We start from the raw sequence: 14,451 nt of genomic DNA on the forward strand, positions 1-14,451 counted from the left end.
AAATAAATTATAGGTATGAAAGTATGAATTATAAATTATAAGTATGAAAACACAATCATTAAGCATGCTTACTAACATGTATTAATGTAGATTTAATGCTTAACAGATAATGAACTCACTAATGCTTAACAAATGATTCATAGAATGTAGTTATTATAAAGTGTTACCAGAGTTTCTTTCGTTGAACACACACACACACAAATATATTTTTTGAAAAATGCTGGTTGCTGGCACTCATCGACATCCATAGTAGGAAAAAAAAATACAATGCAAGTCAATAGGTTCCAGCAACCAGCATTTTTCAAAGCATCTTCTTTTTTGTTCAACAGAAATCAAGAAATTCAAACAGGCTCCAAACAAGTGAAGGAAGAGTAAATAATGAGAGAATTGCATTAATGGGTGAAATATCCCTTTAATATCAAGTGAAAACAGAGCTTTTTTTTTTAACTTTTAATCAGCAGAAAACTCAAATACAGCTCTCAGGATTCACTTTCCTTGACATACCGTTTAAAGTGATTGCATAGTCATTTTGTATTCATTTCAATTAACATTTTGCTTCTTAATCTTTCTCTTATCTAACATTTCATTCCTGCACTTCTCTCAATGAAGCTTTAGTTTTTACTAATTCCTCTCAAACGTCCTGCTCTTCTGTCTTTCCCTCTCTCTCTCTCATTTGTTTCCCCTCCTGCATGCTCTCCGTGGTTCTGTGTTGCAGTGGCGTGTCCAGTGCTGTGCAGTGGGAACGGTCAGTACAGCAAGGGTGTGTGCATGTGCTACAGTGGCTGGAAGGGTCTGGAGTGCGACGTGCCGCAGGGCCAATGCGTGGACCCCAGCTGCGGTGGTCACGGGACCTGCGCTCAGGGCAGCTGCACCTGTGAAGCGGGTTATCGTGGCGAGTCCTGCGAGGAAGGTAATTGAACGCATTCCAGAGCTTCTCAAAAACTCAGCACTTATCCTCTGAGAGTCTCAGTTTTCAAATGACTGCTATAAAAGCATGCCGGTACAAGTGTAATAAACTTTATTAAAGTGATGAAATCCAGCCTATTGATCGGGCTTTTAAAAAACTGGCCAGAGTCTCTGAGCGCATGTTCATATGAGCTGGAGCTGCAGTTTCTGAGCTCCCAGAGGTGGGTTTAGAAGAGTGAAATGAAAGACGAGGAGGAAGGAAAACTTGAGAAAGTCTGTTTTTCTCTCTCTCTACAGTGGACTGTCTTGACCCGACGTGTTCAGGACATGGCAGCTGTGTGTCTGGTCAATGCCACTGTAAGCCAGGTTGGTCCGGCCCCCTGTGTGATGTATCCAGAGCCCAGTGTCCAGATCAGTGCAATGGCCATGGAGTGTACAGTCCCGACACAGGCCTCTGCAGCTGTGATCCCAACTGGATGGGCCCTGACTGCTCCACGGGTGCGTCCCATCAGCCATTTCCACCTTCTTACTCACTGTTTTCTCAAGCTGTGCTGCAGTGCACTCATTGTCATCCATCTATACTCTCAAGGGGTTCACTAAACATGAATTGCACCCACTGATGGCGTTGTTTATTTGCACTTGCGGCATGTGCTGGTTTAGCACTCGATTCATATGCAAATCAGGTAGCAGCACAAGCACACCCCTAAAACAGTGGAGCAGTTTCAAATTTTTGTGGATAATGTGCACTTCAAAAAATATCGAATATAACATTTATATTTATTATTGGTTACACTACAATATTGTAACAATAGTTAATAGTAATGCATTTACTAACATGAACAAATAATGAACAATAGATACAATAGATTTATTGCAGTGTTCAACTGTTGATGATTGTTAATGAAAATGCCGTCATTCATTGTTAGTTCATGTTAACTCACGGTGCATTAACTAATAATAACAAGCATGAACTTGGATGTTAATAATGCACTAGTAAATGTTGAACTACGATTAATAAATGCTGTATTATATACACACACACACACACACAATTTAAGTCAGAATTATTAGCACCCTGGAATTATTAGCCCCCCTGATTATTTTTTCCACAATTTCTGTTTAACAGAGAGAAGATTTTTTTCAACACATTTCTAAACATAATAGTTTTAATAACTCCTTTCTAATAACTAAATTTATTTTATCTTTGTCATGATGACAGTAAATAATATTTGACTAGTGACATTTAAAGGCTTAACTATGTTAATTAGGTTAACTAGGCAGGTTACAAACAGTGGGTTGGTCTGTACACTATTGAAAATCTAGCTTAAAGGGGCTAATAATTTTGACCTTAAAATGTTTTTTAAAAAATTAAAAACTGCTTTTATTCTAGCCAAAATAAAACAAATAAGACTTTCTCCAGAACAGAAAATATTATCAGACATACTGTAAAAATTTCCTTGCTCTGTTAAACATTATTTGGGAAATATTTAAGAAAAATATTCAAAGATGGGCTAATAAATCTGACTTTGATTGTGTGTGTATATATATTATAGGTGGGCATATATTAATTTTCTATCTAGATTAATCTCGAAATTTATCTGGATTAAGATGGCTCATTTGAATTCTGCTGAAGGCATTCAGAATATGTGTGCTACCCAAATAATAAGTCTTTGAGAACAGGTTTCTCAAGAGAGGTAATTTCATATTAGCTTTTGATGTAGGAACTGTAGATACAGAAAAGGCTGCTTTGCAAAGCCCAGTTTTCAGAGCCCTGACGGTGTGTCAAACATTGAGTATGTTTACATGGGCAACAATACTTTAATACGATTTAAATGTAATTTAAACAATACTCTGATTAAGAGTCTACCATTTAAACAGCGATTTTTGATTACCTTAATGCAACTAAAGTCATAACTGAACTAAACAGAAATGGAATTAAGACGTGGAGTATGCATATATTAGTGGCATTACTGAAGTAAACACCGCAATCAAACTATTACCGTCATGTAGGACTTTTCACCATACTAGATATTTTCCGACAAGATCCACACAGGCAGCTGTCAGTATAATTGGTATTTGTTTAAATACAAGAATAATATAACAGTAATATAACTGAAAAATAAGAACAAAATTACTCTTTTTCTCTGTGTGTCTCTCTCCAGAGGTGTGTTCAGCAGATTGTGGCAGTCATGGCGTGTGTGTCGGAGGCGTTTGCCACTGTGAGGAGGGCTGGACAGGCACAAGCTGTGACCAGAGACTGTGTAACCCACAGTGTGTGAAACATGGGACCTGCAGGGATGGCAAGTGCCAGTGTGAACAGGGCTGGAACGGAGAGCACTGTACCATTGGTAAACACACACACACACACACACAAACACACACACACACACACACACACACACGCACACACACACACAGACACACACACACACACACACACACACACACACCGACACACACACACACACACACACACACACACACACTCACACACACACACACACAGACATGCGCTTTTATCCTGCTTTGAAGCTTTGAGCCAGTCAAAGACATTTCACTCGCATCCATGACTTGTTTTTACACCAAAGACTTTCCAGCCACTGTTTTGTTGGATAGAATGATTTGCTCATGTTTGCATCAGAACATGTACAAAAAAAAAATCACTTGTGCCTATGTGTGTGTGCGCGTGTTTGTATTGTCACTGTTTTATAATCGCATTCAGAGCAAAGGACACGGTCTTCACTGTGTGATCCGCATCTGTAAGAATTTTAAATGACTTTCTGAGCTCTGGAGTCCAGCTGGAAGAAGAATACTAATGGATGCTGCTTCGGTTGCATGTGCTAGTATGCTTGTTTTAATGCTAATGAGCACAATCCCCCCCTCTCTGTCGCAGTTTTCACTTCATTGTTTTCAGACAATTAGAGCTGATGGATTCTGTGCGCAAAACACTTCTTGACTCTGAATTTACCAGCTAAAATGCAGCAGTCTACCCTTAATAGTTTTGCTCAGCATCATTGACGAAAGATGTCCATCATGAGGCAGTCTCACATGTTTTCTTAGTGATCTGTGGTAGGCTTGCCAACAACATTGTGAGTTTTACATTTATATTTTTACTGATGCTTTAATCTTTAACCTAAAGTGACTTGCATTGCAATATCAGGGTATCTGCAAGGTCTTAAAACCTCTTAATTTCTTAAATGGTAAATTTTAGGCCATAAAATGTCTTAAGTCTACTGAAATGTTGTGTTGTAGGTCTTTAATCTTTTAACAGGTCTTAATTTTCCTTAATGTATAGCTACCCAATCTGGCCATTAACAGTCATACAATCATCGACAACACATCTTATTATATTTTTTTTATTTATTTGCTTTTAATCACTTGTATTACAGTAACATTTGCCCAAAAGGTCAGGATACTGACAAAAAAAAAAAAAAAATGTATCAGTAAATTATTATTATTGTAGACTGAAGTAATAGGCAGCTATGTTTTGTTCTATTCTTGGTAAGGGTTGTAGGGTTTGTGAATGGATATATTTGAAATTTCATAAAAAAATACAACTAAATTATTGTTATTGAATGTATTAAATTTTATATTTTTAAATTTTTTAATAAGGCAAGTGAACAACTTTTCTAACTGGGATATTAGAAAAAATCCTTAGCATTTAGTCCTGTATAAGTCTAAAATGTATTTAAAATGTCTTAAATTTAACTTGGTGAAACCTGCAGAAACCCTGAATAAAGGTTTTTGCGTTTTATAATAATATTAAAATTAATAATAATAATAATAATAATAATAATAATAATAATAATAATAATAATAATAATTCTTTACATTTGTATAGCGCTTTTCTAGACACTCAACGTGCTTTACACAATGGGGGGAATCTCCTCATCCACCACCAGTGTGCGGCATCCACCTGGATGACGCGACGGCAGCCATATTGTGCCAGAACGCACACCACATAGAGGCTTATTGGTGGAGAGGAGACAGATGATGGAGACAATTTTCATATGGGGATGGTTAGGAGGCCATGATGGACAGAGGCCAGTGGGCAAATTTGGCCAGGATGTCAGGGTTAACTACTCATTTTCCACGGACATCCTGGGATTTTTAATGACAACAGAGAGTCAGGACCTCTGTCGCAGTTTCTCTGTCGCAGATCCATCGTTATTAAGTTATCCTATTAAGTAGGATATTGTTTATTTTACTATTTTTTTTTTAAAGTCTGCTTTTACAATTTGATACATGCAAAACACTGCAGAAATGCTCCAACCAACAGGCCCTTGTCATATACAGTACAGATACTTAATAAATAACCTACTATAAATTAAAAAGCATTAACGTATGCTATGTTGTTTGTTTTCACAAGCTTTGGAGATGTAACACAAATTCCGCTTTTAAATAGGTCACCTATAGCTTTTGTCATGAGGCTGTGTTCAAAATGACATCAATTGTTTCAAAGTGCACTGCGAAGGGAGCACAATTGTAAACATAAGGATCACTAAAACTGAACTGTAAAAATACTTTGAAAGCAAATGGATGACTTAAATGCTTTTTTTTTATCATTCCAAGTTTAAATGTTGGAATGCTCTAAATAAATAGGACATAGGGGAGATAACTGCGAATAGAACACAGCCAGAAACTATGCTTCTAACTACAGCTCCAGAGGTGTAGTTGCAAGAACACAAGTTTGCGACGCAGTTTGTGAATGTTCGTTGGAACAATGGATTTGGGAAACGGCAAATCAACAAATTATGTTTGTAACAACACAACTTGCGACCTTAGTTGGCTAACAATGGTTTTGGGAAAGCACCCCAGTCTAGAATCCCCATAAATATACTGGGGCATTAGGACCCACACAGATCATTGAGCACCCCCTGCTGGTCTCACTAACACCCCTTCCGCAACTTAGCTTTCACATGTGGTCTCCCATTCAGGTTCTGACCGGGCGCAGATCTGCTTTGCTTCAGTGGGCGACCATGCGACAACCTTGACATTTACTAATGCTATGCTCTACTATTTGAGCTACAGGAAGGTTGTAGGGCTGGGCAAATAATCGAAGTTGATATTCATGCATGTTTTGGTGCTAAAGTTGGCTCTGTAAGAAGTTATAAATCTCCATCAGCTGTTTTCAGATGCTACACAGAGCCATAGTTCACTGATTTACACAAAAGAGTGCAGAAGATTTCATTGGCACAACCCTGAAATCAATGAAAATCGTTTTGTGATTTGACAGCTGTCTGCATTGCTTCTAAGAGCACAATGGATCTGTGTAGATGCTAATGCATGTGAAAATACCACATTTAAAATGGATGTCCAGTGGTTTCCAGCCTCCAGCACAGGAAATTTGGCTAGAAGAGAGATGGTTGTGGCCAACTGAGCCTAGTTTCTCCTAAGTTTTTTTCCTTTACTTTCATCAATTGGTGAAGTTTTGTTCCTCGCCACCGTCACCACTGGCTTGCTTGGTTTGGGACTTGTGGAGCTGCACATCAATGGATTTGCTCTTCAGTGTTTGAACTTTCAGCAGTGAACATTAAACCACACTGAACTGAATTAAACTGAACTTCAACACTGAAAACTGGACTAACGTAGTTTCAGTCTACTAGAACTCTTTAGCTGTTTAGCTGCTTTGACACCATCTACATTGTAAAAGCACTATAGAAATTAAATTAATTAAATTAAAAAATAATGATTTTACTCCTAACACACCTCAAAACTCAAGTAACTAAAATATGAATCATTCTGTGAGATGATTGCGTATTCATGTGTTTATTAGTCATGTTGAAGCAATAAAAGCAGGTAAATCCTGTGCTCTTTTTGATTTCCTGATCATGCCTCTTCTTTGTGCTGTATATGCAGTTTCCCCCTGGCCTCAGGTTTATCACAGAGGCATGTTTCCATGACAAGATGTGCATGTGAATTGCAGCTTTTACTGAATCTCAATTTTATGTCAAATATTCGCACAACCCTAAAATATTTACTTTGTGAGCTACAGGAAGGTTGTACTTGTAATTCAAATCTCAACTATTTAAGCTAAAAGAAAGGTTTCTATTTAAAACGGCACTTTTTTATCTACATAAATAAGTCTGCAATCGCTACTTAAAACGTTGCTGTACTTGGTAATCAAAACTCGCAGGAAGGCTGTACATGCTATTAAAAACTCCATGTGAACTACGTTTCCATCCAAATCTGTGAAAAAATGTATGCGCAAAACTGGATTATCGCATACAAGGCGTGCGAAAAAAGCAGCATTTCCATCCAACGAGTCAGAGAGAACAAAATCGTCACTTCCTGATTAACTGGTGTCAAATATGAACAGTAAAAAATGGAATTTACTGCGGTAGGGGAAGCTGCATGAATCTTTTCCTTATTTAATAAATGACTTGTGCCTCAGAAGACAAATGGAGACACGCAATGAACGTGAGGTGGCATTTGAAGGTGTGAGATGCGGAGCACAGACGCCTTTGACTATTCTGTAGGTTGTAAATAATATAATAACACTGATACTGAAAGTAGTTAAGTCATTTTACAATGAGTGGATGGAAACATAGCTAATAACTTTTGAGTATCACTTAGCATGTGTTTCTTATGTGCTCTAAACCATAATCACACTCTTACAGATGGCTGTCCGGGTCTGTGCAATGGGAATGGGCAATGCATCATGGGTCAGAACAGCTGGCACTGTGAGTGCCACACGGGCTGGAGAGGGCCAGGCTGCAGCGTTGCCATGGAAACCTCCTGCAATGACAACAAGGACAATGAAGGAGGTAAAGAATGCAAACTGAATGCAGAAATGATTTTTTCCCCTTGGGCCTTGTATTACTGCAGTGACAGTCCACCCAAAAATGAAAATTCTGTCATTATTTACTCCCCCTCTCAACTTGTTATAAACATGTTTGATTTTCTTTCTTCTGTTAAACTTAAAGGAATATATAGTATGAAGAGTTTAGAAGCAAAAACCTCTAAATGCTGTTTGATATTTTCTTCTAAAGTTTTCTCCGACTCCAGTGTGTAGGCTCAGAAATTTGACTTTTGTAGTGATAAATAAATCCTATTCATTGCATTGAAATACTTGAACATAAACATCGGAGGCTAAGAAAAATGCTCATTTCATGAGAATTTTGGATGGCATTTAGAGATTTTTACATTTGAACTCTTCATATTTTGATTAATGTTGTAAACCAGTAGCCACTGACTTCCAAGGAGATTTCTTACAACATTATTCAAAATATTGTGACTGACAGAAGAAATAAACTCAAAAAGATTTGAAACCACTTAAGGGTTCGTAAATGGCAAGTACATTTAGAGCTGGGAGACGTTGCAAAAATACAAATAAAATAACAATAAAAAAATAAAATAAAATAAACATATATATATATATATATATATATATCACAATATAATTTTTCATATCATTCAATATTGATAGTTATTGAATATTTTTTAACAATCCATTTAAGTATATAATATTTATAATATATTTTTTTTTTATTTAACAATTTTGTTTTAATTCACCAGCATTCATTCATTCATTCATTTTCTTGTCGGCTTAGTCCCTTTATTAAGCCACAGCAGAATGAACCGCCAACTAATCCAGCAAGTGTTTACGCAGCGGATGCCCTTCCAGCCGCAACCCATCTCTGGGAAACATACACACATATTCACACACACACTCATACACTGAGGACAATTTAGCCTACCCAATTCACCTGTACCGCATGTCTTTGGACTGTGGGGGAAACCGGAGCACCCGGAGGAAACCCATGCGAAGGCAGGAAGAACATGCAAACCCCACACAGAAACGCCAACTGAGCCGAGGTTCGAACCAACAACCAAGCGACCTTCTTGCTGTGAGGCGACAGCACTACCTACTGCGCCACTGCCAAAAATATTTAAACTAAATACCTGATCTCTTTATAATAAAATAAACATGCGTGTTAAAAAGACTCTTAAACTTTATCAAATTTGCTTACAAAGTGTTTGTAATGGTAAAGTATAAACGCTGAACAATCAAGGCAAACTTTGGGGTAGATCTGTAAGGTGTGAATAATAATGATGCAGTAAACCTCAAACTCTGTTAACAAAACACATAATTATAATTAAATCTAAGCTTTCTAGTAAAGGAACCAACCATCATTGTTTAAACACATACTGCAACATTACAAATTGTGAAGTTGAATGACTATATTACATTAACCCTATGCTAAAAACTCTTTCTGTTTCTCTTTATGCTTTTGTTTAGTTCCACTTAAATGAATCGCTGTGTGCTTGTGGAATTCGGGTTGTGCAAGTCACGCGCCTTCATTGGAAATGACAAACTTGTATCCTATGTTTCTTGGCATTCCTTCTAAAGCACGTACTCAGCAGCCACATTTAAATTAAACTATAGCATACTGATACCTTCATACCGTCTATAGCCCTATGTACATTTTCATTATTAGGTGGACTTTCCTTACAAAAAAGCCTATTCAATACAATTTTGATGCAGAAATATGACCATACATCCCTTCTTTAGCAAAAAACAACACCTTTCTTGACTTTGTGTGTCTTGACCAACGCAATCTCACAGCAATTTGTAACTTTTTGATTTAGTGGCTAATTATGAATTCGTACAATCTAATTTGTACAGTTCAGTACGATTTGCTCATCGGCCAGTGACGGTTGGGGTTAGGGTTGGGGTTGGGTGCCATGCCTCCTTTTTAAAATCATTTATTATCGTACGACTCAACTATTAGCCACTAAACTGACAAAACGTAAAATACTTACGTTTCCTTGTGAGATTAGGCTGGTCTTGACCTATCAAGAGATTATTGAAAAAGTACGAGTGCATTCCACTTCAAATATTACATTTTGACAGAATAGTTGTACTTGACATCATACAATCTTAATCTATCATGCAGTAAATAATGTTTTTCACAAAAGTTACGATCGATAAAATATCTTCACACTCATTTAAAGTACAATAGCTGATATCTATTATTCCCTTCACACATGCTTTTGTCAATAACTATATATTTCTTTATAGAGTATAGACTTAGAATCAAATTCTATGAATACTTCGCAATTTGCAGTCTCAACCACTGCAGGAGGTGATGGAAATTGGAAGTGTTTGTCTGAATGCAAAGGATTTGAGATTCGAGTGAACAAGAAAGTTGTGTGAGAAATGCAGAAACGTTTTGCAAGTGAACTCAAAGAATTAATTTATAACTTAATTAAATAATAACTCTTAACAGAATGTCACTGTAGGATGTGTGCAATTCAGACATGACTAAATCTTTTAATGAGGTACACTTCTGATTTGATGCCGATGTGGTAATCCTTAATAATTCAGATCTTCATAAGTCATACATAAACTTGTAGTTAGCTCTAATTAATAAAGCTCGACTTAACATGAACAAAATAAAAGGTCATCCTGTTCCCCAAGTTTCCCAACATTTGTTTCCTCAGATAATCCTCGTTTGAGTTTTCGGGTTTATAATTGAATAAAGTGTTAGCTCTTCATAAACTCCCAGGCTCCTCATAAGTTCACAAACCTAAATGAATTGATGCTTTGCTATCCTTTCCCCACTCGAAAATAATCAATTCTACTCTATGAGATTTGTCAATATATATTTCAACTGCTGCTATGTGGCAGTTTATTGGGAGATATAATATATAAGATGCTCTGAATGGAGGGATAGAGAGCAGCTTCAATCATCCGTATGAAAAGGTGATGTGTCTGTTAGCAGGCAGAGCGAGGGATTTGAAACTAGCCGTAGGCAGAATGATTTTATAACAGGTGGATGTTCAGAGTCAGTCCAGGCCACCGAGCAGCTTCCCTCCTGCAACAGTCAAGAGCACAGAGAGGTTTTTTTTTTTTTTTTTTTTTTTACAAGAAATGATGTTGTTTCTTGTTCAAAAATGGTTTTATTTTCTCTGCTCTGTCATGTTTTCTCTCATTCTCTGATATTTACACCAGTGGTCTCAAACTTAATTCCTGGAGGGCCACAGCTTTGCATAGTTTAGCTCCAACCAGCTCCAACTCACACCTGCTTAATAGTAGGGGTATCAAAATTAATTGTTTCTTCGGTGCACTGCGACGCAGTTGTGGACAATTCGGTATCGGTTCAGTAATATTTAAGTTACATTGCATCTACATGCCAACTAATTCTCATTAGATTATAAGTAGACTGTTAGGTTGGGGTTAGGTTTAGAGTAGGTTGACATGTACCTGAAAAGTTTCTTATAGTCAAGTAACTGTCTGTTGAAGGACTGTGTCAAATGTCAGTATCAACAGATATTAAGTAGACAGTCTTCTAATACTCAAATGGACCATTAAAATAAAGTGTTATCTATTTAAGCACTCGTCTACTCTGTAGTTTACTTGTCCATTGTTTAGAATGGACATCAAGTTCAGTTAACAAGCAGCAAACAATATCAAATACAAACTTTGTGCATAATATAAAACATAGTCTACATTTTCATTTAGTCTTTTTGTTTTCATAAACAAAAACACACTGTGGACACTGTTTGGAGGACAAATTGTTTAGTTAAAAAAATTATTTACAGCCCTATATTGGTAATGTTAGATACAAAAAAAGTGTTGATTTTATTTTATTTTTCTTGTAAGAGATTACATCAGGAACATATAATTATTTTGATGCCACAAACTTGTTGCGTCAACACATATATGTTACTGTAAAATATTTATTTGTTTATTTAGGGCTAAATTGAAATATAATTATTTTTATAATTAAATAAATGATTAGAATATTTTATCCCATTTTAGTTAATTGTTGTAGTAAAAATATTTTAATTATTTCATTAAAATCTTGAAATAATTTTGACCTTTTCTTCACAGACCCTCAATAAAATCATCAAAATTTAGCTGACAAAAACATAAATCCTGGCATTAAGTTAGTAATAAAGAAGTAATTAGTGAGGTATTTTAGTAGAAAAGTGGAAGCTAGTTCATGTTTACTATTGTCATTTACTAATATTATGAAATACAACATTATTGCGTAACTACTGATTTAATTGAAGTTCATGTATCTTATTTCATAACAGCTATACTTTTTTATGAATTAAATGGCAAAAATGATCGCAAATAACTTATAAAAGGAAATGTTTGATATCAATGCCCAAGCTAAACAAACAAACAAACAAAAAAAAAAAAACAGCTCAGGAAAAAAAGACAAACATCCTCTAGATGTACAAAACTTCCTGTGTCTTTCTGGCTTTTGTTTACCCTTCGTTTGGGGGTTTACTTCACCTTCACAGAGGCTTCAGAGATCACAGAGCAGCAGCCCAAACAACACGGAGCAAAAGTCTATGGCAGCAGCCGCTTGTTGTGAGTTTGTACCCCATCAAGAAAGACCCATTTAGGGAGAAGGGTTGAAAAGGTGTGCATGTACAGCGCACCGAGATACACAGCAAATAAGAGATGGGAAGAGAGAGAAAGAAAGATGAAACAGAAAAAAAGAAGCACTCAGGGGTGCGAATGATGCCCTCTGTGACTTTGATGTAAGTTCTCTAAAAGTAAAAACCAGGAGAGAAAGTGAAACTAGAGCATCATTCAATTCAATGATCACTTCTATCAGTCAAGCACATTATCGCAACGGAATAGATTTGTTCAATTTCATTTCCATAATATTAAGAAGTTCTGCATTTGGGCTTATTGTGTTTTTTTAAATCACATTATTTGTCCGTCTTTCTCTTGACATCAAAGCGAAGCAGGGTTTTGAACTGAAGAGTTCATCAGAAGTACACACTTTGAGAAGAAGATGGCAGGCGAACAGAGAGACTTCAGAACTCGCTTTAACCATCTGCCATCTGTGCTAGATAGGGCAAATGTGGCGATACTTGCAGAATCGAGTCGATGCTAGAATAAAAGTGGGGAAAAAATGCAGGTCTTTCATAGCAATGCATATTTTTGAGTTCAAACTCAATTCAGTGCTTTGTTAAAATACAGCTGCATACATGAAACTAAATATTATCATGAAGAGAGAAGGCTGATTGCATGCATTTTTTAAAATGTCATCTGTACATGAGACACCATCATTTTATTATATTTATATATTTTTTTATATTATAAATGTTTTTGCAAAACTTTTTTATGTAAAATGTAAAATCAATTGAAAATTAATTTCTCAAAAATATATAAACACATTTAAAAATGTAGCTGCAAGCAGTTCAGAACCATAATAACCAAAGCAGTCCAGAGACCAATATGAACAAGGTTAGCAAGGAGCATCAGACTTGTTTGTGGGGGAAAATGACTAAGAAATATGTAAATATTCTAATTTAAATATTTTCTGTAAATGTATTTAAAATAAATGAATATACAATATGGAATCTTTATATCAAGTACTCTACTTGACAATCTTAATGTGGCTTTATTTACAAATAACTAGAAATGCATGCTACAGACCTAAAGTGTATGTGGTGACATCTTTTCCACTCAGATGGTCTTGTTGACTGCATGGACCCAGACTGCTGCACGCAGAGCTCTTGTATGACCAATCCTCTGTGCCGTGGATCACGTGACCCACTACAGGTCATTCAGCAGAGCCAATCAGAGGTCCAGAAAGTGCCCTCCTTTTATGACAGAATCAAGATGCTTGTTGGTAAAGACAGCACTCACATCATCCCTGGAATCAACCCATTCAATGCCAGGTACCTCATCTGCCTTGTCCTGCGGTAGACTACATGACATGATTTATTATCGTCATAATAATGCACCTGTGTTTATGTGTGTGTCTGCAGTCTGGCATCTCTAATTCGAGGTCAGGTTTTGACATCAGATGGCACTCCTTTGGTGGGCGTCAATGTGACGTTTGTGAAGTACCCTCACTATGGGCACACCATGACTCGTCAGGATGGCACGTGAGTAACTTTACATTATTTGATGCTGTTTGGCCGTTGAGTATCTTCTGAAGTCTTTTTCCCGATGTATTTTTATTTTTTGGGGAGCACTATATTTTGATGGTCCCTCAATAAACATTCTTCTGACTATAAGGAACTTTGCATGTAGATGTTACCTTATTGTAGAGGTCTGCATTCAGCTGCGGGACCCGACCAGATTTCGGCAGCGCGGGAATAAATTTCCAAATAAAGCGTATGTATGTGTGTAAATGAAATAGCGCGATGCTGTGTTTAGCTTGTTTGTTGCTGTGTGTGTGTGTGTGTGCGCGCGAATGAGAGGTGTGTGTGTGTGTGTGTGCGAATGAGAGACAGAGAGAGCTTTGTCTGTGTGTGTGTGCTTGGTGCTTATGTTTGTATGTGTGTGTGTGTGTGTGTGTGTGTGTGTATGCGCTTGGTGCTTATGTGTGTGTGTGTGTGTGTGTGTTTATACTGACAGCTTGTTATAGGCTGTCTGGACTCCATATAGCTGAGTGGTTTTCGGTTTTGTTCTCCTCCTGCTCTTTAGCGGGATCGGGCGGGGCGGGTAGAAAACGGGGTGGGGCGGGCAGCGGGACATCAAATGCTGAATATAAGTGGGAACGGTCGGGTTCGGGCTAAAATCTGGCGGGTGCGGGCGGAAGCAGGATTCTAAATTTAGTCCCG

General features: G+C 37.0%; 1 protein-coding gene across 14 annotated transcripts in view; it reads left to right on the top strand.

Annotated features, from left to right (window-relative positions):
* The window catches only part of tenm2b (teneurin transmembrane protein 2b), a 576,016-nt gene that overhangs the window by 518,334 nt on the left and 43,231 nt on the right, over positions 1-14,451 (top strand). For 12 of the 14 annotated variants that reach the window (XM_068216114.2, XM_068216117.2, XM_068216118.2 and 9 more), the window contains 6 exons: positions 716-910; positions 1,204-1,404; positions 3,069-3,254; positions 7,527-7,673; positions 13,350-13,560; positions 13,651-13,770. In XM_068216114.2, the coding sequence (XP_068072215.2) occupies positions 716-910; positions 1,204-1,404; positions 3,069-3,254; positions 7,527-7,673; positions 13,350-13,560; positions 13,651-13,770 (1,060 nt within the window). Of the gene's footprint in view, positions 1-609; positions 911-1,203; positions 1,405-3,068; positions 3,255-7,526; positions 7,674-13,349; positions 13,561-13,650; positions 13,771-14,451 lie in introns of all 14 variants that reach the window. The other 2 variants (XM_073936049.1, XM_073936050.1) reach the window with 1 other exon arrangement.

This window comes from Danio rerio, chromosome 21, assembly GCF_049306965.1.
Source record: "Danio rerio strain Tuebingen ecotype United States chromosome 21, GRCz12tu, whole genome shotgun sequence".
In the NCBI taxonomy this organism is placed as follows: domain Eukaryota; kingdom Metazoa; phylum Chordata; class Actinopteri; order Cypriniformes; family Danionidae; genus Danio; species Danio rerio.